The sequence below is a fragment of the Gorilla gorilla genome, chromosome 20 (genome assembly GCF_029281585.2).
Source record: "Gorilla gorilla gorilla isolate KB3781 chromosome 20, NHGRI_mGorGor1-v2.1_pri, whole genome shotgun sequence".
Classification (NCBI taxonomy): Eukaryota; Metazoa; Chordata; class Mammalia; order Primates; family Hominidae; genus Gorilla; species Gorilla gorilla.
The window spans coordinates 7,770,585-7,795,483 of record NC_073244.2 but is presented as its reverse complement, the minus strand read 5'-3'; the positions used below and the strand labels follow the sequence as shown (position 1 = coordinate 7,795,483).

Sequence of the window (24,899 nt, the reverse complement as noted above, 5' to 3'; positions counted from 1 at the left end):
GAAAAAAGAAAAAAGAAAAAAAAATTGTAACTACCTCAACCACCCACTCTGGAGAATTGAAAATAGCATTATCACTTGGATAATAGCATTATCCATTAATGCTTGGGTTTTTTTAATACCCTATTTTCTTTTTCTTCTTTGTTTTTTTTTTTTTTCGAGACAGGATCTTGCTCTGTTGCCCAGGCTGGAGTGCAGTGGTGGAGTCATAGCTCATCAAAAGCTCAACCTTCCAGGCTCAAGTGATGCTTCCGTCTCAGCCTTCTGAGTAGCTGGGACAACAGGTGCGTACCACCACGCCTACTTTTTTTGTTTTGTTTTGTTTGTTTGTTTGAGACGGAGTTTTGTTCTTGTTGTTCAGGCTGGAGTGCAATGGCGCGGTCTCGGCTCACTGCAACCTCCGCCTCCCAGGTTCAAGTGATTCTCCTGCCTCAGCCTCCCCAGTAGCTGGGATTACAGGCACCCACCACCAAGCCTGGCTAATTTTCGTATTTTTAGTAGAGATGGGGTTTCACCATGATGGGGTTTCACCAGGATGGTCTCGATCTCCTGACCTGGTGATCCGCCCGCTTTGGCCTCCCAAAGTGCTGGGATTACAGGTGTGAGCCACCGCGCCTGGCTAATTTTTGTATTTTTTGTAGAGACAGGGTTTTGCCATGTTGCCCAGGCTGGTCTCCAACTCTTGACCTTAGGTGATGAACCCCCTCCTCGGCCTCCTGAAGTGTTGGGATTACAGGCGTGAGCCACTGCACCCGACCTAGTTCCTCAATCTTTGTGGCATTTGTCTACCTTGACATTATGTATGTAGTAAGCGTTTTGGGGGAGTCCCAGCTCCGTCCACACTGACCACCCCCCACACCTGGCCTGGAGAGGGTGCTGGGCGTCTGCTGAGTGTCAGTGCACGTGGCCTGCATCCTGCTCGCTCATCCGCAGCTTCCCGGCCTCAGGCTATGTCTCTGTACAGCGGAGCCTGCGCCACGGAGCAGGCCCGCCACCTGGGTCCGGGGTCTGGGGTCTGGAGTTTGCGCTTGGTCTTTGGGTTGAGGGTTCCGGGTCTGAGGTATGGGATCTGGAATCCGGAGTCTGAAGTCTGGGGTTCAGAGTCTGGGATCTAGGATTCAAGGTTTGAGGCCTGGGGTCCCGGACTGAGGTCTGTGCTCCAGGGTTTAGGATCCAGGGTTTAGGATCCCCGGTCTGGAGTCTGGGGCCTGGTGCCTGGACCCCAAATTCTGGACCTCGGTCTGGAGTCTGGGCTTCAGGTCAGGATGCTTAGGGAGTGGAGCAAGAGGTCTTCCACCAGCCCCTCCCCTCTACAGGCCCCTCCTACTCTTCCCTCTCCTCCCCGTTCCCTCCCTCCCCTCCCCTGCAACAGCCTCCCCCATTCACCTCCCTTCTCCCCTCCCTCCTCCCCTCCCGCCTCCCCTCCTTTCCCCTCCCTCTCCTCCCCTCCCTCCTTTCCCCTCCCTCTCCTCCCCTCCCTCCTTTCCCCTCCCTCTCCTCCCCTCCCTCCTCCCCTCCTTTCCCCTCCCCTCCCTCCTCCCCTCCCTCCTCCCCTCCCTCCCCTCCCTCCTCCCCCTCCTCCCCCTACTCTCCTGCTTTCCCCTCCCCTCCTTCCCTCCTCCCCTCCCTCCCTCCCTCCTCCCATCCCCCGCCCGCGCCGCAGCCACAAAATGGCGGCGGGTGGGAGCGGCGGGCGTGCGTCGTGCCCGCCGGGGGTCGGGGTCGGCCCGGGCACGGGGGGCAGTCCCGGGCCCAGCGCCAACGCCGCCGCCACCCCGGCCCCCGGCAACGCGGCCGCTGCCGCCGCCGCCGCCGCCGCCGCCGCCGCCGCCCCCCCCGGGCCGACGCCGCCCGCCCCGCCGGGCCCCGGGACAGACGCGCAGGCCGCGGGCGCGGAGCGGGCGGAGGAGGCGGCGGGCCCGGGGGCGGCGGCGCTGCAGCGCGAGGCCGCGTACAACTGGCAGGCCAGCAAGCCCACCGTGCAGGAGCGCTTCGCCTTCCTCTTCAACAACGAGGTGCTGTGCGACGTGCACTTCCTGGTGGGCAAGGGGCTCAGCTCGCAGCGCATCCCCGCGCACAGGTGGGCGCCCCGACCCCGCCTGCCCTGGCCCCGACCCACCCAGCCTGCTGCCCCGGGCCCTGCACCTGAGGCCCTGCGCTCCTCTGTCCCCGAGACCCCCGCACCCCTCCGGCCCCAGGACTCCTGCACCCCTCCATCCCCGAGCCCTGCACCCCTCTGTCCCCGGGACCCCTGCACCCCTGCATCCTCAGGCTCCGAACCCAACTCGGCCTGCACCCCGGGGCCTGCACATAAGGCCCTGCACCCCTCTGTCCCTGGGACCCCTGCACCCCTCCGGTCCTGAACCCGACCCGGCCTGCACCCCTCCATCCCTAGACTCCACCCAGTTCCCTGGGCTCTGCACCCCTCTGTCCCTGCCTCTGCACCTCTCTGTCCCCGGACCCCACCAGGCCTGCACTCTGGGCCTCTGCACCCCTCCATCCCCAGGCCCCCCTGGATCCTCCACCCCTGGCTTGCGCCCCCAGCCTGTTCCCCGGGATCCCAGGCCCTGTACCCCTGGGACCCCTGCTCTCCTCCGTCCCTGGACCCACCCAGCCTGCACTCCGGTACCCTCCGTTCCTGGGACCCTCCAACTCGGCCTGCACTTGGAGCCCCTGGGCCCCTCCATCGTCAAACCCCACCCAGCCCGCACCCCAGAACCCTGAATACCCCATCCTCAGGGCCCTCCACCCCCCGCCTGCACCCTAGGACCCTCCATTCTTCCATCCCCAGGACCCTCCACCCCTGGACCTCACCCCTCCCTGCACCCCAGGTCCCCAGACACCTCTGCCCCCAGATCCCTGGGCCCCTCCACCTCCGGCTGGAACCCCTGCCTACACCCCAGGCCCCTCCATCCCTGGACCCCACCTGGCCTGCATCCCTGGGTCCCCTCCATGCCCTGGCCCTGCACCCCCACCCCCCACCCCTGGGACTCCTGTGACCCTCCAACCCTGGGACGTGTACCCCCATCTGCTCCTCCATTTCCAGGACCCCAACCCACTGTTACTAGGACCCATGACCCCACATGCCACACTCCTCCGTCCCTACACCCGGGTACCCTCAGGACCCCTCCATCCCCAGGCCCTGCACCCTTGCCTGCTGCCCCTCTCCCCCTGGGACCCCTACTGGTGACCCCTCCATCCCTGTACCCAGGGACTCTCCAGGACCCCTCCTTCCCCAGGTCCTTCACCCCTGCCCACTCCCCTTCCACTCTCTACTCCCGGGGCCCCCTGGGACCCCACTACACTCAAGTGTGTCACCCCTGCATCCCAGGATGGTGAGACGACTCCACTCTCACCTGAGATCCCCCCGTCCCCAGTCCTCACCACCTCAGTCCGTAACCCCCAACCTATGACTCCTGAACTCCAGGCCCCCTCCCTCCAGGGGTCCTGCTCTTTCCTCCACCCCCACCCATGACCCACAAGACTCCTCCCTCTTCCCCCACCATCCAGGGACCCTGCCACTCCCACCCGCACCCCTGTGCCCCAAGACCCCTAGGCCTTGCTCCCTGCGTCCTCCCCGCTGCCTCCAGACCCACTGACCCCCACCGGAGACCCCCAAGCTCAGCACATGATCTGGATCAGAGACCTTCAAACCATGCCGCTCCCCTCCAGGGATACCCCCTGCCCGCCCTGCAGTCCAGATCATAGACTACCATCCACAGCCCCTCCAGCCCCGGACCCCCACCTCAGCCAGAGACCCCTGGGCCCTGCCACCTCCCACTTCAGTGACCACCCACCTCCAGCTCCGCCACTGCCAGGCTCTGGACCCTAGACTCTGCAGGAGGCTGTTTCCCCTGGGCCCTGCTACCCCCTGCACCCCATCCTATGATCCCCTGCCACCAGGCCACCACCCTAGAGCCCCGCCCAGACTCCCATCTCCGGGCCCTTCCAACCCAGAGACCCCCAGCTCCGGGGTCCCTCCCTCCCCAGCCCCCAGCCCTTCTTTCTGGGAAAGAAGCAGGTTTGGCGCAGTATCTGTCTTTGCCAGTGTGCGGGATACCGGCCCCAGGCCCCAGGTTCCCTCCACTCCCGGGTCCCTCTTACCCTGCCCCTCATTGGTCGGGGGCAGGGGCTGGGTTTTCTTGCTGCAGGGCCTGGAGGGGGAGGGTTCTGCCCTCCCTTCTGACCTTCGGGTGCTTTTGTTAATGTGTTCTGGCTTCTTCCTGGGTGTTTATGGGCAGCTGGGTCTCCTTTGGTGGGGTCCTGCCCTGGGCAGTACTCAGAAGAGGTTCCTGCCCCTGGAGGGTTCCGGGGCCTCCTGCGGCTTGTGCCGTCCCTGTCGCCGCCCCTGTCTCTGTCGTCCTTAGCTGCTGGGCCTCTCCTAGCTTGGAGTGAGGGGCGGTGGGTTTGCTCCCTCCACCTGGGTGGTCTTCGTGCTCTTTGGGGAGGGGGTAGGTTGGATGCAGCTGGAACTCACCCAGCAGCAGGTGCAGCTGGAGAATCCCAGGCTTTCTGTTTGAGGGGGCAGGTGGGGCGCCCCGGGCACCGGCTGACCTTGGGACATGTATGCGATTGCACTTGAGGGACCGCTGGCTCGGTTGCAAAGTGGGGAAGATGGAGGCAGGACAAGGACCCCTTGGAGAAAAGTAGGTGAGGGGTCTGCCCCCGGGGGGCTCAGGAGAGGGCAATGAGGCCCAGTGGGAGATAGCAGCAAGGTAAGGTGGGCGGGCCTGGGACAGCGGACCCTCGACATGCGGGGTTAGGGGCGTGGACCCCCACTCAGCTCAAATCCGAGTACAACTTTTGACTCCCACGAACTTAACTAGGAATGGCTTCTCGCTGACTGGAGGCCGTGTGAGGACACTTGGTCAATGCACACCCGCTTCCTGTTCTCACAGTAACAGAGGCTGGAGACCAGAAAATACATTCAGAAAAGTCTAAGGGGCCGGGTGCGGGGGCGCACGCCTGGAATCCCAGCACTTTGGGAGGCCGAGGCGGGCAGATCACGAGGTCAGGAGATCGAGACCAGCCTGGTCAACACGGTGAAACCCTGTCTCTACAAAAATACAAAAATTAGCCGGGCGTGGTGGCACACACCTGTAATCCCAGCTACTCAGGAGGCTGAGACAGGAGAATCTCGTGAACCCAGGAGGTGGAGGTTGCAGGGAACCGAGATTGCGCCATTGCAGTCCAGCCCAGGCGACACAGTGACACTCCATCTCAAAAAAAGTAAAGGACAGGCTGGGCGCGGTGGCTCACGCCTGTAATCCCAGCACTTTGGGAGGCCGAGGCGGGCGAATCATGAGGTCAGGAGTTTGAGACCATCCTGGCCAACGTGGTGAAACACCGTCTCTACTAAAAATACAAAAAATTAGCCGGGTGTGGTGGTGCACAACTGTAGTCCCAGCTACTCGGGAGGCTGAGGCAGGAGAATCACTTGAACCCAGGAGGCGGAGGTTGCAGTGAGCCGAGGTTGCGCCACTGCACTCCAGCCTGGGCCACAGAGCAAGACTCTGTCTCAAAAAAAAAAAAAGGAAAAAAAATAAAAGGAGAAATCGTGTTTGCTGTTCACACAGTGGAGGTGGCCATGATGAAGGCCTCTGTCCTTGTGTTCATATTGAGGGCTGAGGAGCAGGAGCAGGAGGGTGGGTCTGTCTCCGGGGTGGCAGAGGTGGAAGGGGAAGCAGGAGAGGCCGGCACCGTCGGGGCAACCTTTATTGAAAAAATTCACATATGAGTGGACCCGAGCAGTTCAAGCCTGCCTTGTTCAAAGGTCATCTGTGTTTCCTTAGCATTTCAGGAGGGCTGAAAATGGAGAGGGGCACTGACCTGGTCCAGAACGACCCCCTGAGCAAGTGATGTTGATGGAGAATGCAGTGCCCCAGGCTCAGGGATGGAAGGCCCAGAGCCCAGAGGGGCTGGGCAGGTGGGAGCCATGGCAAGGCCGGAGCAGGAGGAGTGAGGGAGGCCCCGTGGCCCAGCGTGACCAGATCCGCATTGAGGGTGGAACGCGCCGTGGACGGGCCCAGGAGCGAGGCTGGGGAGTAGCAGCTGCAGACTCCAGGCAGGAGACAGCGGGGGGGCTTGGTGGGGACGGCAGAAGTGAGGGGTAGAGGATGCAGGTCCTCTTTGGAGGAAGCGAGTTCCTGTGGCCAGGAGAGGAGGCAGCTTGGCAGGTGAGGGCATGGGGGGCTATGGTGGGGGTCCCCAGACTTCTGGCTGGAGCATCACAAGCCAGGACAGGCTCAGGAGGGACAAGTACTGGCTTGGATGTGTTGGCGGGACCTGGGGCTGAGAGGTCCGCAGAGCAGTGTGTCCCAAGTGCTCTGTGCCTCAGTTTCCATGATTGAAACAAGGTCACTCAGACACGTCTGTCCTGGGGCTGTGGGAACAAACGGACCCGATGCGTTGCTGACAGCCGCAGGCCACACAGCAGAGAGAAAACAGCAGCTGAGGCCGGGCGCAGTGGCTCACGCCTATCATCCCAGCACTTCGGGAGGCCGACATGGGCAGACATCTGAGGTCAGGGGTTCGAGACCAGCCTGGCTATCGTGGCAAAACCCCGTCTCTACTAAAAATACACAAATAAGCTGGGCACGGTGGCACGCACCTGTAATCCCAGCTACTCAGAGACTGAGGCAGGAGAATGGCTTGAATCCGGAAGGCAGAAATTGCAGTGAGCCAAGATCGCGCCACTGCACTCCAGCCTGGGTGACAGGGCGAGACTCCGTCTCGAAAAAAAAAAAAAAGGTGGGGGGATGTCAGGACGAACTGGGGGTGCTGGGATAAAGTCTGGAGTTCACCGATGAGCAGAGGGGCTGGGCCTTGCCAGCTGTGAGGAGAGCAAGTGGCCTGGGCTTGGGCGTGGTCCCTGGCAGGGGTGCAGGGTGAGCTGAGACATGGCAGAGAGGAGGCTGGGAGCAGGCCTTGGCGGTGGCCCCAGTGTCTGGACCGTCGCGCAGGGGTCGGCGTTTGTGCTGGGGAGGAGGCCAGGGGTTGCACGTGGCTTCTGGGCTGTTCCCCGGTCCTGGATGGGCACCCATCCGTCTCAGCGTGCTGGAGCCTGGCACACAGTAGGCATGCAGTGATTGTGCATTGAATGATCTGTGGGAATTAAACATCTGATTCTCTCATGGGGCGTGAAGGGAGAACTGAAGATCTCCAGGGTTGCACTTTTGTAGATGTGCACATTGGCCGGTCCCATGAAGTTAGTATCTAAAATACCTTTTTTTTTTTTTTGAGACGGAGTCTTGCTCTTTTGCCCAGGCTGGAGTGCAGTGGCACGATCTCGGCTCACTGCAAGCTCCGCCTTCCGGGTTCACGCCATTCTCCTGCCTCAGCCTCCCGAGTAGCTGGGACTACAGGTGCCCGCCACCACACCTGGCTAATTGTATTTTTTAGTAGAGACGGGATTTCACCGTGTTGGCCAGGCTAGTCTCAAACTCCCGACCTCAGGTGATCCGCCCACCTCGGCCTCCCAAAGTGCTGGGATTACAGGCGTGAGCCACCACACCTGGCCTCCCCCCCTTTTTTGTTTTTTTGAGACAGAATCTTGCTCTATTGCCCAGGCTGGGGTACAGTGGCGTGATCTCCGCACGCTGCAGCCTTCGGCTCCCTGGCTCAAGCAATTCTCCTGTCTCAGCCTTCTGAGTAGCTGGGATTACAGGTGTGCACCACCACGCCCAGCTAATTTTTGTATTTTTAGTAGAGACGGTATTTCCGTCATGTTGCCCAGGGTGATGGTGAACTCCTGAGCTCAGGTGATCCACCCACCTCGGCCTCCCAAAGTGCTGGGATTCCAGGTGTGAGCCACCGTGCCCGGCCTAACGTATCTTTATTCACTCTATCATGGAACTGTCAGCATTGTAGCGAGGTCTAGAAGTAGAACAATCTGGCTGGGTGCGGTGGCTCACGCCTGTAATCCCAGCACTTTGGGAGGCCGAGTCAGGCGGATCACGAGGTCAGGAATTTGAGACCAGCCTGGACAACATGGTGAAACCCCGTCTCTACTAAAAATACAAAAAATTAGCCTGGTGTGGTGGTGGGCACCTGTAATCCCAGCTACTCGGGAGGCTGAGGCAGGAGAATTGCTTGAACCTGGGAGACGGAGGTTGCAGTGAGCTGAGATCACGCCACCACACTCCAACCTGGGCGAAAGACTGAGACTCCGCCTCAAAAAAGAAGAAAAAAAAAAACCACAAAAATTTGCCGGGCGTGGTGGCGCGCGCCTGTAACCCCAGCTACTGGGGAGGCTGAGGCAGGATAATCGTTTGAACCTGGGAGGTGGAGGTTGCAGTGAGCCAAGATTGTGCCACTGCACTTCAGCCTGGGCGACAAAGCGAGACTCTGTCTTGGAAAAAAAAAAAAAACAGTCTGTTCTGGGGTCTCGCATTTCATTGACTGCTTTGTGAGTCCTTGTTCCCATAACACATTGTTTGATGATTGCTGCTTTGTGGTATGTTCTGAGAACTGCTCACCAAATTCTTCCCAACTTTATTCTTTGTGAAGACTTTTCAGGCTGAGTGCAGTGGCTCACATCTGTAATCCCAGCACTTTGGGAGGCTCAGGTGGGAGGATCACTTGACCCCAGGAGTTCGAGACCAGTCTGGCCAATATAGCGAGACCTCATTACTTGGCCATGGTGGTGTGTGCCTGTGGTCCCTGCTACTCAGGAGGCTCGGGTAGGAGGATCACCTGAGCCTGGGAGGTTGCCGCTGCAGTGAGTCATGATCCTACCACTGCACTCCATCCTGGGCGATAGAGTGAGACTCTGTCTCTAAAAAAAAAAAAAAAAAAGCCGGGCACAGTGGCTCACGCCTGTAATCCCAGCATTTTGGGAGGCCGAGGCGGGCAGATCACCTGAGGTCAGGAGTTCGAGATCAACTTGGCCAACATAGTGAAACTCCGTCTGTATTAAAAATACAAAAATTACCCAGGCATGGTGGCTTGCACCTGCTGCTTGAGAGGCTGAGGCAGGAGAATCGCTTAAACCTGGGTGGCAGAGGTCGTGGTGATCTGAGATCGCACGACTGTGCTCCAGCTTGGGCAACACAGCCAGACTCCGCCTAAAAAAAAAAAAAAAAGAGTGGGCGCAGTGACTCACCCCTGTAATCCCAGCACTTTGGGAGGCTGAGGCAGGGGGATCACCTGAGGTCAGGAGTTTGAGAGCAGCCTGGCCAACATAGTGAAACCTTGTCTCTACTAAAAATACAAAATTAGCCAGGCGTGGTGGCAGGTGCCTGTAATCCCAGCTACTCGGGAGGTTGAGGCAGGAAAATTGCTTGAACCTGGGAGGTGGAGGTTGCAGTGAGCTGAGATCGTGCTGCTGCACTCCAGCCTGGGCAAAAAGAGTAAAATTCTGTCTCAAAAAAAAAAAAAATACTTTCTCAGCTGGTCTGACACATTTACTCTTCTAGAATCAGTCACCCACATCCACCCATCTGTCCACCCTACAGATACTCACTGAAATACAATCCTGGCTACAGGAGGTGAATATGACAGAAAAACATCTCCTTCCTTATGGAACTTATATTCTGTGTTTTATTTTATTATTATTATTTTTTGAGACAGAGTCTCACTCTGTTGCCCAGGCTGAAGTGCAGTGGCATGATCTTGGCTCACTGCAAAGCTCTGCCTCCTGGGTTCCGGCAGTTCTCTTGCCTCAGCCTCCCGAGTAGCTGGGATTACAGGTGTGCACCACCACACCCGGCTAATTTTTGTATTTTTAGAGACGGGGTTTCGCCATTTTGGCCGGGCTGGTCTCAAACTCCTGACCTCAGGCTATCCCCGGCCTCCCAAAGTACTGGGATTACAGGCGTGAGATACCGCCCCTGGCCTAAGGTGGGAAGATCTTTTGAAGCCAAGAGTTTGGTACCAGTGTGGGCAACATAGTGAGACCTTGGCTGTGTGTAAAACAAAACCAAAACAGATAAAAGACACAGGTGCCAGCAGATTCATGTGAAGGGTCAGATAGTAAATATTTTTGGCAGGCCATACTGTCTCAGTTGCAGCTACTTAATTCTGCCATAGCAGCACAAAAAGCCATAAATCAACAACATGTAACACAGCAAGAATAGCTGTGTTCTAATAAAACTTTATTGGCCGGGTGCGGTGGCTTACACCTGTAATCCTGGCACTTTGGGAGGCCGAGGCAGGAGTATCACCTCAGGTCAGGAGTTCAAGACCAGCCTGGCCAACATGGTGATACTCCGTCTCTACTAAAAATACAAAAATTGGCCGAGTGCAGTGGCTCACGCCTGTAATCCCAGCACTTTGGGAGGCCGAGGCAGGTGGATCATGAGGTCAGGAGTTCAAGACCAGCCTGGCCAAGATGGTGAAACCCCATCTCTACTAAATATACAAAAATTAGCCGGGCGTGGTGGCGGGCACCTGTAATCCCAGCTGCTTGGGAGGCTGAGGCAGGAGAATTGCTTGAACCTGGGCAGCAGAGGTTGCAGCGAGCCGAGATCGCGTCACTGCACTCCAGCCTGGGCGATAGAGTGAGACTGTTTCAAAAAAATAAAAAATAAAAAAATTAGCTGGGCATGGTGGTGAGCACCTCTAATCCCAGCTACTTAGGAGGCTGAGGCAGGAGAATCGCTTGAATCTGGGAGGAGGAGGTTGCAGTGAGCTGAGATAGTGCCAGTGCAGGCCAGCCTGGTCAACAAGAGTGATACTCTGTCTCAGAAAAAAAAAAAAACTTAATTTACAAAAACAAGTGGTGGGCCAGATTCACTCTAAGGGCCATAGTTTGCCAGCCCTGGGCTAATGGTGTCTGATGATCTTGAGAATCAGTTCGTCAAGTGATAAAGGAATTTATTGAGGAGATTGGTCTTTCTAAGGACATAAAGTTGGGTGATTTTTCTTTTTCTTTTTTTTTTTTTTTTTTTTTTGAGACGGAGTCTCGCTCTGTTGCCCAGGCTGGAGTGCAGTGGCACAGTGTCAGCTCACTGCAAGCTCCGCTTCCTGGGTTCAAGTGATTCTCCTGCCTCAGCCTCCCGAGTAGCTGGCATGTTTACTTTTTTCTGGTTTGAACTGTTTCTTCCTGAAGCCTTATTAGGTTTAACAGTTTTTCTGTGGGTTCTGTGGTCTTGTGCTCTGCAGTAGAGTATCCTGTAGTAACCGGGATGGTTTGGATCTGTGCTGTCCAGTACTAGGCACTCGTGCCAGTACGGACTACAGATGTGGACAGTGTGACCGAGGAGTTGAATGTTGAATTCAGCTTAATTTGGATATAGATTTAAATAGCCATGTGTGGCTAGTATTGACCCCTTGGACTCTTAGACTTTTTAAAAATTAAATTTTTTTTTTTTTTAGAGACGGGGTCTCACTCTGTCACCCACACTGGAGTTCAGTGGCTCGATCATAGCTCACTGCAGCCTCCAGCTTCTGGGCTCAAACAGTCCTCCCACCTTAGCCTCCCAAGTAGCTGGGACTATAGACATGCACCACTATGCTCGGCTGATTTTTTTCTGTTTAGTAGAGATGGGGTCTGCTGTGTTGCTCAGGCTGGTCTTGAACTTGTGGGTTCATGTGATCCTCCCAACTTGGCCTCCCATAGCACTGGGATTACAGGTGTGAGCCACTGCTTTGGCTAAAAAAAATTTTTTTTTTTTTTTTGAGACGGAGTTTTGCTCTTGTTCCCAGGCTGGAGTGCGATGGTGTGATCTTGGCTCACTGCAACCTCTGCCTCCCGGGTTCAAGCAATTCTCCTGTCTCAGCCTCCTGAGTAGCTGGGATTACAGGCTCCGGCCACCGCACCTAAGTTTTGTATTTTTAGGAGAGACGGGGTTTCATCCTATTGGTCAGGCTGGTCTCGAACTCCTGACCTCAGGTGATCCACCCGCCTCGGCCTCCCAAAGTGCTGGGATGACAGGCATGAGCCACTGCGCCTGGCTAAAAAATAATTTTGAAAATTAGCCACGCATGGTGGTGCACGCCCTAGTCCCAGCTACTCAGGAGGCTGAGGTGAGAGGATCACTTGAGCCCAGGAAGTCAAGGCTGCAGTGAGCTGTGATCATAGCACTGCACTCCAGCCTGGGTGACAGAGTGAGACCCTGCCTCAAAAAAGAAAATGTTAAACGTCAGGGTCATTCCACTCCGAGGCATTTATCCAGGAGAAGGAGAATCTGTGTCCTCACACAGCCTCGTGCGTGAATGCTCAGAGCAGCATGATCCACAGTAGCTCAAAACCGGAAAACCCGCAGACCAGCCAGTGAGTGCAGAAACAAACCGCGGTTCACAGATTCCATGGAATTTGGCAGTCAAAAGAATTCCTGGCTGGGCGCAGTGGCTCACGCCTGTAATCCCAGCACTTTGGGAGGCCGAGACAGGCAGATCACGAGGTCAGGAGATTGAGACCATCCTGGCTAACACGGTGAAACCCCGTCTCTACTAAAAATACAAAAAAATTAGCCGGGCGTGGTGGTGGGTACCTGTAGTCCCAGCTACTCGGGAGGCTGAGGCAGGAGAATCGCTTGAACTTGGGAGACGGGTTGCAGTGAACCGAGATGGCACCACTGCACTCTAGCCTGGGTGACAGAGCTAGCCTGGGTGACAGAGCAAGACTCCATCTCAAAAAAAATAATTTTTTTTTTTTTTGTAGAGATGGGGTCTTTCTGTGTTGCCGAGGCTGGTCTCAAACTCCTGGGCTCAAGTGATCCTCCTGCCTCGGCCTCCGAAAGTCCTGGGATTACAGGCATGAGCCACTGCTCGTGGCCTGATTTTATTTTCGACTCAGAGGGTATATATGAAGGTTTGTTATGTGAACCCTGAATATCTGAGACAGGTCTCAGTCAATTTAGAAAGTTTATTTTGCCTGGCCGGGTGCGGTGGCTCACGCCTGTAATCCCAGCACTTCGCGAGGCCGAGGTGGGCAGATCACCTGAGGTCGGGAGTTGGAGACCAGCCCGAACAACATGGAGAAACCCCGTCTCTACTAAAAATGCAAAATTAGCCGGGCGTGGTGATGCATGCCTGTAATCCCAGCTACTTGGGAGGCTGAGGTAGGAGAATTGCTTGTACCTGGGAGGCAGATGTTGTGGTGAGCTGAGATCATGCCATTGCACTCCAGCCTAGGCAACACGAGTGAAACTCCATCTCAGAAAAAAAAAAAAAAAAAAGTTTGTTTTGCCAACATTAAGGACGTGTGCCTGTGACACAGCCTCAGGAGGTCCTGACAGTATGTTCCCAAGGTGGTCGGGGCACAGGTTGGTTTTATACCTGTTAGGGGGACATGAGACATCAATCAATATATGTAAAATGAACATTGGTTCAGTCCAGAAAGGGGGGAAACTCTTAGCTGGGAGGGGCTTCCAGGTCATAGGTAAGAAACAGACCATTGCATTGAGTTTCTGATGAGCCTTTCCAAAGGCAGCAATCAGATACGCATTTATCTCGGTGAGCAGAGGGATGGCTGAGTTCTCTCTGTCCTTTGTCCGCAAGGAATTTCCTTGTGGACAGATTGGGAGGGAGGTATGTAGCTTTTTTATCTTAGTAGCTGTCCTTTTTAAGGAATAGAACAGAAGGCTGGTTTGTCCTAAGCGGTTCCAGCTTGATTTTTCCCTTTGGAGTAGTGATTTTGGGGTCCAGAGATTCCTTTTTCTTTTCTTTTCTTTCTCTCTTTTTTTTTTTTCTTTGACGGAGTTTCGTTTTTGTTGCCCAGGCTGGAGTGCAATGGTGTGATCTCGGCTCACCACAACCTCCGCCTCCCGGGTTCAAGCGATTCTTCTCCTGCCTCAGCCTCCCGAGTAGCTGGGATTACAGGCATGCATCACCACACCCAGCTAATTTTGTATTTTTAGTAGAGATGGGATTTCTCCGTGTTGGTCAGGCTGGTCTTGAACTCCCAACCTCATGTGATCACCTGCCTTGGCCTCCCATAGTGCTGGGATTACAGGCGTGAGCCACCGCACCTGGCCTTTTTTGTTTGTTTGAGACGGAATCTTGCCCTGTTGCCCAGGCTCGAGTGCAATGATGCAATCTTGGCTCACTGCAACCTCCACCTCCTGGGTTCAAGCAAGTCTCTTGCCTCAGCCTCCCGAGTAGCTGGGATTGCAGGTGCACGCCACCATGCCTGGCTAATTTTTGTACTTTTTTAGCAGAGACGGGGTTTCACCATGTTGGCCAGGCTGGTCTTGAACTCCCGACCTTGTGATCTGCCTGCCTCGGCCTCCCAAAGTGCTGGGATTACAGGGGTGAGCCACTGCACCCAGCCTGTGTGTGACTAATTTTTAAACTTTTCGTAGAAAAACAGGCAAGGCGGAGTCTTGCTACATTGCTCAGGGTGATCCTCAGCTCTTGGGCTAAAATGATCCTCCTGCCTTGGCCCCCAAAGTGGCGTCTTTCTTTTGATGTTGACGTAGCCACTCCAGCTCTTATGGTTTCTGTTTGGATAGAAAGGAAAATCTGTTTTTACTCCTCATAGGCGTTCTGGCACTGTGTGTGGGTTTTCCACAGCAAGTGATTCCTCATCTTGTAGATACAAACTGGGCACACTACAATTTTTTTTTCTTTTTTTTTTTTGAGACGGAGTCTTGCTCTGTCGCTCAGGCTGGAGTGCCATGGCGCAATCTCGGCTCACTGCAAGCTCCGCCTCCTGGGTTCACACCATTCTCCTGCCTCAGCCTCCCGAGTAGCTGGGACTACAGGCGCCCGCCACCACGCCCGGCTAATTTTTTGTATTTTTTTTGGTATTTTTAGTAGAGACGGGGTTTCACCATGTTAGCCAGGATGGTCTCGATCTCCTGACCTCGTGATCCACCCGCCTCGGCCTCCCAAAGTGCTGGGATTACAGGCATGAGCCCCTGTGCCCGGCGGCATCCTACAATTTAACTCAACCCTCACACCCACCATCCAGAGTGAGCACAGACCCCACAGGTGGTCAGCTGAGCCCCATGCCACCCACGTCAGATGCCTGTTGCAGGGGCGAGTCCCCAGGTGACCCACACTTCTCTCTGACTAAAATCAGGAGTCCCACATCTCCGTCCTTGAGCTTGATAATTAGCCATAACAGCTCACAGAACTTCGAGAAATACAGTTATCGGTTTGCCTGTAATCACAGCGCTTTGGGCAGCTGAACTGGGAGGATCGCTTGAGCCCAGGCGTTTGAGACCAGCCTGGGCAACATAGCGAGACCCCGTCTGTACAAAACATGTAACAGTTAGCTGGGCATTGTGGCTTGTGTGTGTGTTCCCAGCTACCGGGAGGCTGAGGTGGGAGAATTGCTTGAGTCCAGGAGGTTGAGGCTGCAGTGAGCTATGATCGTGCCACTGCACTCCAGCCTGGGTGACAGAGTGAGACCACACCTGTAAAAACTAAAACTAAAAATGAAAAATAAATGAAAGATTTAATAAAGGACATCTCTTCCAGGCGTGGGGGCTCACACCTGTAATCCCAGCACTTTGGGAGACGGAGGCGGGCGGATCGTCTGACGTCAGGAGTTCAAGACCACCCTGGCTAACATGGTGAAACCCCATCTCTACTAAAAAAATACACAAATTAGCCAGGCATGGTGGTGCTATGCCTGTAATCCCAGCTACTCGGGAGGCTGAAGCAGGAGGCTCACTGGAACTCGGGAGGCAGAGGTTGCAGTGAGCCAAGATTGCGCCACTGCACTCCAGCCTGGGCGGCAGAGCGAGACTCCATCTCAAAAAACAAAAACAGCAAGGACATCCTGCAGCCAGATGAAGAGGTTCACATGTCCAGAGGGTATCGGAGCACCTGCACCTGTGTCCTGTGGGCTCGGGATGGCCACCCTCGTGGTACGTGGACAAAGTCACCAGCTTGGAGGCTCAGCCCTGCGGTTTAGGGCTCTTCATGGACGTTGCATTGCGTAGATTACATCACGGAATCATTGGCCCTTTGTGCACCACACAATTCTTTCGGTCTTTAACCTGTTTTCTTTTCTTTTTGAGATGGAGTCTCAGTCTTGTAGCCCAGGCTGCAGTGCAGTGGCACGATCTCAGCTCACTGCGACCTCCGCCTCCAGGGTTCAAGCAGTTCTCCTGCCTCACCCTCCTGAGTATCTGGGATTACAGGTGCCACCACGCCTGGCTAATATTTTGTATTTTTAGTAGAGACGGGGTTTCACCGTGTTAGCCAGGATGGTCTTGATCTCCTGACCTCGTGATCCACCTGCCTCGGCCCCCCAAAGTGCTGGGATTACAGGCGTGAGCCACCGCGCCCGGTGCCTCCTGGGTTCTAAGTGATTCTCCTGCTTCAGCCTCCTGAGTAGCTGGGACTACAGGTGTCCACCACCACACCTGGCTAATTTTTGTATTTTTCATAGAGACAGGGTTTCACCATGTTGGCCAGGCTGGTCTCGAACTCCTGATCTTAGGTGAGCCGCCCGCCTCAGCCTCCCAAAGTGCTGTGATGACAGGCGTGAGCCACTGTGCCCATCCCCCATCCTACTTTCTGTCTCTGAATCTGAGGACTCTGGGGACCTCCTAGGAGTGGATCACACAGGATTTGTCCTTCTATGCCTGGCGTCTGTCATAGAGCGCGACGTCTTCAAGGCGCATTTGCGCCGGGTCCTGCATCAGAGCGTCGTTCCTGTTTGTGGCTGGGTCGTGTTCCGGTGCGTGGGTGGTCGCACCGTGTCTGTCAATGGACACTGGTTGTTTCCCCGTTCGGAGTTGGGAATCGTGCTGCTGTGAGCAATTGTGGATGTGTTTTTGTGTGGCCGTGTGTTCTCGATTTGTTTGGAAGGGGAAGGGGTTACAGATACATGAAGAGGGGAACGGCCGGGAGTGGGGCTGGGGACTCACGGTGGGCAGAGGAGGCAGTAGCGGTGCCCAGTGGTCGAATCCTGAAGGCCCATGCAGGTGTCTCCAGGGAGGGGCTCGGTGTTGGAGGAGCCCCTGCCTTGGGGACCGGCAGAGCTGCCTGGGGACCCGCCCATGTCAGAGGTGCTCCCTGATTCCAAACTGTGCATGGACGGCCCACGCCGGGCCCACTTGAGTGCCTCCTGCTTTCTGCTTTTGAACCCTCCTCAAAGGTTTTCCCCACAGGAGACCAAGATACATTTTTAAATCAAGAAAGAGAAGTCCCACGCACAGGTACTCTATTTCTGGAACATCGTGTGGGAGGGGAGCGTTTGTCCTGGGGCACCAGCTGTGGGTGATGGTGGCGCAGGGCCCTGAGGCCTGGGCCCCTGAGGACGCGGCCAGGAGGGCAGACGGGCGGGCGGCAGTCCCAATGCCCACACACTGGGGGGTCAAACTCAGTGGGTTCATCCTCTGCCAGTCCCGGAGCCCAGGACCATGGATCAAGGCGTACCAGGGCGGCGCTCCCTCTGGAGGCTCAAGGGAGGATCCTCCTGCCCCACCCAGCTTCTGGGGACTCCAGACATCCTTCGCCTGTGGCCGCATCGCTCCAGTCCCTGCTTCATGCGGCTGCCCACTCTGTTTCTTTTTTCTTTTTTTCTTTTTTTTTTTTTTTTGAGATGGAGTCTTTAGTCTCGCTCTGTCACCCAAGCAGGAGTGCAATGGCGTGATCTTGGCTCACTGCAACCTCCACCTCCCAGGTTCAAGCGATTCTCCTGCCTCAGCCTCCTGAGTAGCTGGGATTACAGGCGCCCGCCACCACACCCAGCTAATTTTTGTATTTTTAGTAGAGACGGGGTTTCACCATGTTGGCCAGGCTGGTCTCCCAACTCCTGACCCCAGGTGATTTGCCTGCCTTGGCCTCCCAAAGTGGTGGGATTACAGGCGTGAGCCACTGCACCCGGCCTTTTTTTTTTTTTTTTTTTTGTGACAGAGTCTTGCTTTGTTGCCCAGGCTGGAGTGCAGTGGCGCAGTCCTGGCTCTCTGAAGCCTTGACCTCCTGGGCTTAAGCAGTCCTCCCGCCTCAGCCTCCTGAGTAGCTAGGATTGCAGTTGCTCACCACGATGCCTGGCTAATTTTCAATGTTTTTGTAGAGATGGGGTCTCACTATGTTGCCCAGGCTGGTCTCAAACTCCTGGGCTCAAGCGATCCTCCCGCCTTGGTCTCCCACATGCTGGGATGACAGGTGTGGGCCACCGTGCCCGGCCTGTTTCTCCTTCTTCCAAGAACACCAGCCACTGGTGAGGGCCAGCCTTCCCCGGCGCCTTCGTCCTGACTCACGGAGTTAGCACCGGCCTGTTTCCGCCGGGCCTCGCATTCGGAGGTTCGGGGCGGATGTGGACGCTGTGGTCGGGGCCCGTGTGGAAGCCACCGCGTTGGTTTCTGACCTGACTCTCGGGCGCAGTCAAGCCCTGGGCTGGACCGGGTGGGCCGAGGGCCTGCGGGGGTCGTGGGGGCGCGTGTGGTGGGAAGAGAGCGAGGAGCTTCTCCTCGGAAGACGGGGGCTTTCCCGGGAGCTGTGTGGAGGTCGCCCAGCCAGGCCTGGAGGTTCAGCTGTGCAGGAGTGAGAAGCAGGTCCCATCCGTGCGGAACCACCTGCAGCTCCGGAGCTTTCCGAGCGTGGAGAGGCCGTTGAGAGCTGGCACTTGCTGTGGTGGGAGGCTTGGAAGGGGACAGGTGGGGAAGAGGTGACGCAGGGACCGCAACGTCCTGGGGCAGGTGCTCCGCCGCGCGCAGGCCGAGCGTCTATGATCCCACTTCGCGAGCGTCTATGAACCCGCCCCGCAAGTGTCTGTGCCCCTGCTGAGTGTCCGGGACCCCACACGCCGAGTGTCCGTGACCCCCCCCCCCCATGCTGTGTGTGCTCTCAGCCCCCTGCGAGGCCATCGTGTGGGCAGGCCCTGGGGACTGTACATGGACAGCACAGAGTGGCGGCTTGAGCCTGGGAGCCGTGGAGTCCTCCCCACCCCATACAGACCTGGCCAAACGCGGGTTCATAGCCGGCTCTTGGGGAGGCTAGGGAGGCACCAGCAGCCTTTCTGTGCCCACCGCACCCTCCTGCCTGTTGCGATACCGAATATCTGAGCCACTGAGTGGGCCCCATAGGCAGCCTGTGCTTCACACGGGGCAGAACCCCCAGCGTCCTCACAGCCACCGCTTTCCCAGCTGGGGCCACCCCAGCTGCCTCTTAACGCTCCTCCCACGCTCCTGCTGTTCCCTGGGCCTCCATGCCCTTCCCCATGGGCGTGGCGGCTCAGATGACCCCACAGGGCTTCCCTGGGCCTTGCGTTCCCGATGGGACCACGCTCCTCTCTCTTCTCTCACTCAGTGGGGGCTGTTCGGCCATTTGGTCCTCGTCTGTCTGCCTCAGTGAGGCCAGGCCCTGTGCCTGTAGCTGACTCCCTGGGAAAGCTTGTGCTGATGAGGGAATGGCGTGAGCAGGAGAGTGATAGAGAGTAGATGAGTGTGAATGAATGAGTGAATAATGAGACTAAGTGGATGAGTGCATGTGGGAATGAACGAATGTGTGTGTGTGAATGGGTGAGTGAATGAGTGTGCGATGAATGAGAAAGTGAATGAATGAATGCATGTGTCATAAATGAGCAAGTGAATACATGCCCACGGGAATGAATCAGTGGATCAATGAACGCATGTGTGGATGAATGAATGAGTGCATGTGTATGAGTGAGTGAATGTACATGGAAATTAATGAATGAATATGTGAATGATTGAATGAATGAACGCCTGTGTGAATGAATGCATGTGAATGAGTGAGTGAATGCATGCATGAATGAATGTATGTGTGAATGCATGTGTGAATGAATGCATGTGTGAACGCATGTGTGAATGAACACGTGTGAATAAATGCACACATATGGGTATGAGTGAATGAGTGCGTGCCTGACGCCTGGAAGGAAAGAGGATGGTGAGGGCTGGCAGAGCGTGAGGCCCTGTGTGGCCCAGGGCATGGTCGTAGCCCTGCCTGTCCTTGCCGTGGGTCCGTCTGCATCACCCTCCTGCTGTCCCAGGCCCCTTCCAGAAGCCTCTGCCATCGGGGGGCCTGGTACATGCCTGCTGGAGGCTGGCAGGGAGCCCTAGTGGGGTGGTCACCCAGGATACTGGGCAGGCCCTCCCGGCCGTGGGGCGGCGGCCACGGGGTTAACCAGGGCCTCCTCTCTCCCATACCAGGTTCGTGCTGGCCGTGGGCAGCGCCGTCTTTGATGCCATGTTCAACGGGGGAATGGCCACAACATCCACGGAGATTGAGCTGCCCGACGTGGAACCCGCTGCCTTCCTCGCACTGCTAAAGTAATGCTTCCGGATGCTTCCTGCTGGGGAGCTGGGCCTGGGGAGGGGGACCTCAGAGAACATAGACCCTGTCTGACACCAGCTCAGAGGCCCTGGCTTGGTGGAGATTTCTAGAACGTTCCTGTGCAGTGAGGGGTTTCAGAGGCACTTTTTTTTTCTGAGATGGAGTCTCGCTCTGTTGCCCAGGCTGGAGTGCAGTGCCGTGATTTTGGCTCACTGCAACCTCAGTCTTCCAGGTTCAAGTGATTTTCCTGCCTCAACCTCCTAAGTAGCTGGGACTACAGGCTTGTGCCACCATGCCCGGCTAATTTTTTTGTATTTTTAGTAGAGATGGGGTTTCACTGTGTTAGTCAGGATGGTCTCGATCTGACATCATGATCCACCCACCTCAGCCTCCCAAAGTGCTGGGATTACAAGCCTGAGCCACCGCGCCCAGCCCAGAGGCACCCTTTTTATTTTATATTTTTTAGACATAATCTTGCTCTGTTGCCCAGGATGGAGTGCAGTGGTGTGATCTCAGCTCATTGAGACCTCCGCCTTCCTGGTTCAAGTGATTCTCCTGCCTCAGCCTCCTGAGTACCTGGGATTACAGGTGTTCACCACCACACCCAGCTTATTTTTGTGTTTTTCAGTAGAGACAGCGTTTCTCTATGTTGGCCAGGCTGGTCTCAGACTCCTGGCCTCAGGTGATCCGCCCGCCTCAGCCTCCCAAAGTGCTGGGATTACAGGCATGAGCCACTGTGTCCAGCCAGTTCCCTGCTTTTCTTTTTCTTTTCTTTTCTTTTCTTTCTTTCTTTCTTTTTTTTTTTTTTTTGACAGTTTTGCTCCTGTTGCCCAAGCTGGAGTACACAAACAAAAAATAACAACGACAAAAAAAAAAAAAGGAAACATCAGTGAAAGAAATTTAAAAAGACACAAATAAATGGAAACACATCCCATGTCCATGGATTGAAGAGAATATTGTTAAGATGTCCACACAACCCACTGCGATCTGCAGTCAGTATAATCCTATCAGAATTACTGTTTTTTGCAAAAATAGAAAAACTATCCTAGAATTCATATGGAATCCCAAGGACCCTGAATAGCCACAATGATCTTGAAAAAGAACAAAGTTGGAGGGCTCATACTTTCTGATTTCAAAACTCACTGCAAAGCTACAGTCATCAAAACAGTGTGGTACTGGCATAAGGACAGAACGTGGGGACCAATGGAATGGAACAGAGCTCAGAAATAAATACCTTTGCACATAGAGTTAAATAATTTTTGCAAGGGTGCCAAGGCCATTCAACAGAAAAGAGAGTTTAACAAATAGCACAGGCACAACTAGAAATACACATGCAGAAGAATGAAGTTAGACCCTTACCTTACTGTATATAAAAATTAACTCAAATAGATCAAAGTCCAGGCTGGGCACGGTGGCTCACGCCTGTAATCCCAGTACTTTGGGAGGCTGAGATGGGCGGATCACGAGATCAGGAGATTGAGACCATGCTGGCTAACATGGTGAAACCTCGTCTCTATTAAAAATAGAAAAAATAAATAAAAAATAAAAAAATTAGCCGGGCATGGTGGCGGACGCCCGTAGTCCCAGCTACTTGGGAGGCTGAGGCAGGAGAATGGCGTGAACCTGGGAGGTGGAGGTTGCAGTGGACCGAGATCATGCCACTGCACTCCAGCCTGGGTGACAGAGCGAGACTCTGTCTTGAAAAAAAAAAATAGATCAAAGTCCAAAATGTAAGATCTAGACCTGTAAAATACTTAGAAGAATCCAAAGTGGCCAGGCACAGTGGCTCAGGCCTGTAATCCCAGCACTTTGGGAGGCCGAGGTGGGTGGATCATGAGGTCAGGAGGTCGAGACCATCCTGGCTAACACGGTGAAACCCCATCTCTACTAAAAATACAAAAAAATTAGCCGGGTATGGTGGCAGGCGCCTGTAGTCCCAGCTACTCAGGAGGCTGAGGCAGGAGAATGGTGTGAACCCAGGTGGCAGAGTTTGCAGTGAGCTGAGGTCATGCCACTGCACTCCAGCTAGGGCAACAGAGCAAGACGCCCTCTCAAAAAAAAAAAAAAAAAAAAAAGAATCCAAAGTATGGCTAGGTACGGTGGCTCACACCTGTAATCCCAGCACTTTGGGAGGCTGAGGTGGGTGGATCACCTGAGATCAGGAGTTGGAGACCAGCCTGGGCAACATGGCAAAACCCCATCTCTACAAACATACAAAAATTAGCTGGGCATGGTAGCAGGCACCTGTAACCCCAGCTACTCAGGAAGCTGAGGCAGGAGAATCGCTTGAACCTGGGAGGCAGAGGTTTTAGTAAACCAAGACTGCACCACTGCACTCCAGCTTGGGCGACAGAGCGAGACTCTGTCTCAACAACAACAAAAAAAGAAAAACCAGAATCAAATCTTCATGACATTGGGTTTGACCATGATTACTTGGATATGACACCAAAGACACAGCCAAGAAAAGAATAAACAAAGACATTGGACTTAGGGAAAATGTTAAAAACGTATACCTCAAAGGACAATACCGGCAGAGTGGAAATGCCACCCACAGGCTGGGAGAGAAAAAAATATTTTTTTATTTTTTTATTTTTTGAGATGGAGTAGCGCTCTCCCACCATGGCTGGAGTGCAGTGGCACGATCCTGGCTCACTGCAACCTCTGCCTCCCGGGTTCAAGTGATTCTCCTGCATCAGCCTCCTGAGTAGCTGGGACTACAGGCACACGCCACCACGCCTGGCTAATTTTTGTATTTTTAGTAGAGACCCGGTTTCATCATGTTGGCCAGGATGGTCTCGATCTCCTGATCTCATGATCCGCCTGCCTCAGCCTCCCAAAGTGCTGGGATTACAGGCCTGAACCACTGTGCCCAGCTGAAAAAAAAATATGTTTAGAGACAGGATCTCACTATGCCCACACTGGTTTCCAACTCCTGGTCTCAGGCAATCCTCTCGCCTCTGCCTCCCAACGTGCTGGGATTACAGATGTGAGCCACTGCTCCAGGGTGGAGACATTTTTTTATTTTTTATTTTTTTTTTTGAGAGGGAGTCTCACTCTGTCTCCCAGGCTGCAGTGCAGTGATACGATCTTGGCTCACTGCAACCTCCGCCTCCTGGGTTCAAGCGATTCTTGTGCCTCAGCCTCCCAGGTAGCTGGGATTACAGGTGTCTGCCACCACACCTGGCTAATTTTTGTATTTTTAGTAGAGGGGGGTTTTGCTATGTCGGCCAGGCTAGTCTCTAACTCCTGGCCTCAAGTGATCTGCCTGCCTCGGCCTCTCAAAGTGCTGGGATTACAGGCGTGAACCACCAGGCTGGCCTGTGCTGCTTTTTTTTTTTTTTTGAGATGGATTCTCGCTCTGTCTCCAGGCTGGAGTGCAATGGCGGGATCTCGGCTCACTGCAACATCTGCCTCCCAGGTTCAAGCGATTCTCTTGCCTCAGCCTCCCAAGTAGCTGGGACTACAGGCGCCCACCACCACGCCCAGCTAATTTTTGTATTTTTAGTAGAGACGGGGTTTCACCATGTTGGCCAGGCTGGTCTGGCACTTCTTGACCTCAGGCGATCTGCCCGCCTCAGCCTCCCAAAGTGCTGGGATTACAGGCGTGAACCACCAGGCCCAGCCTGTGCTTCTATTTTTGATCGGCCCAACTTCTGATCTGCATTCAGTGTCGTGTGGGCCCCTCGCTGGCAGGTGGTAATAGCGTCCATGATTATCCATGATCCTAATTAGCGTGTTGGGTTCTGTGATCCACCCAGAAGTGGTTGAGGTTTTCGGTGGTGCCCGAGGTGGGGAACCAACAGTTCCTCATGGAAAAGGCACCCAAGGAGGAGACACCCAGCTCCCAGTGCCCTCTCCTGGGGCATCCCGGGCAGAACAAGACAGGCCGTATAGACGCTTCCGGGTGTGTGCTGTGTAGATGGGTTCAGCCTCTTGCTCGTTTTCATGGGTGACCGCCTTGCCAAGTCGTGTCCCTATGTCAGAGGGCAACGGACAGGGGCTAATTCTGGAAGGTTCCTCGGGGAACCTGATGTGGGTGTTTGGGTCCTGCCAGCTCAAGGGCGGGTGGCCGAGTCTAACGGTCTGAGTGGTCCCCTGACGCTCTCCCCTGGGGGCGGGCATGGCGGTCCCACCTCACGGCCACCCGCGTTGCTTCTGCAGGTTTCTCTACTCGGACGAGGTGCAGATCGGCCCGGAGACGGTGATGACCACGCTATACACCGCCAAGAAGTACGCGGTGCCGGCGCTCGAGGCCCATTGCGTGGAGTTCCTGAAGAAGAACCTGCGAGCCGACAACGCCTTCATGCTGCTCACGCAGGTGGGCGGGGTCGGTACGAGGCGGGGGCGGGGCCAGGCCTGGCTGGGGGGGGCAGGGGCGGGGCGGACCGAGGCTGGAGGCGGGGCCGGGGGCGGGCCCGGGAGGCAGCAGGCTCCGGCCTGGTAGTAAAATGTGTTTTGGGCCGGGCGTGGTTGCTCACGCCTGTAATCCCGGCACTTTGCGAGGCTGAGGCGGGCAGATCACCTGAGCTCAGGCGTTCCAGACCAGCCTGGCCAACATGGCGAAATCCTATCTCTACTAAAAACACAAAAAAGAGCCGGGCGTGGTGGCGGGCACCTGTAATTCCAGCTACTTGGGAGGCTGAGGCAAGAGAATTGCATGAACCCGGGAGGTGGAGGCTGCAGTGAGCCGAGATCGCACCACTGCACTCCAGCCTGGATGACAGAGCGGGACTCCACTTGAAAAAAAAAAAAAAATGTGTTTT

The 24,899-nt window shown here is 55.4% G+C and overlaps 1 protein-coding gene across 1 annotated transcript in view; it reads left to right on the top strand.

Annotated features, from left to right (window-relative positions):
• The first annotated feature begins 1,652 nt into the window (after positions 1–1,652).
• Positions 1,653–24,899, top strand: part of BTBD2 (BTB domain containing 2) — a 30,307-nt gene continuing 7,060 nt past the window's right edge. Inside the window, exons 1-3 of the mRNA XM_055371152.1 lie at positions 1,653–2,077; positions 20,013–20,132; positions 24,298–24,454. Of these exons, the coding sequence (XP_055227127.1) occupies positions 1,668–2,077; positions 20,013–20,132; positions 24,298–24,454 (687 nt within the window). The 5' untranslated portion in view covers positions 1,653–1,667. The remainder of the gene's footprint in view (positions 2,078–20,012; positions 20,133–24,297; positions 24,455–24,899) is intronic.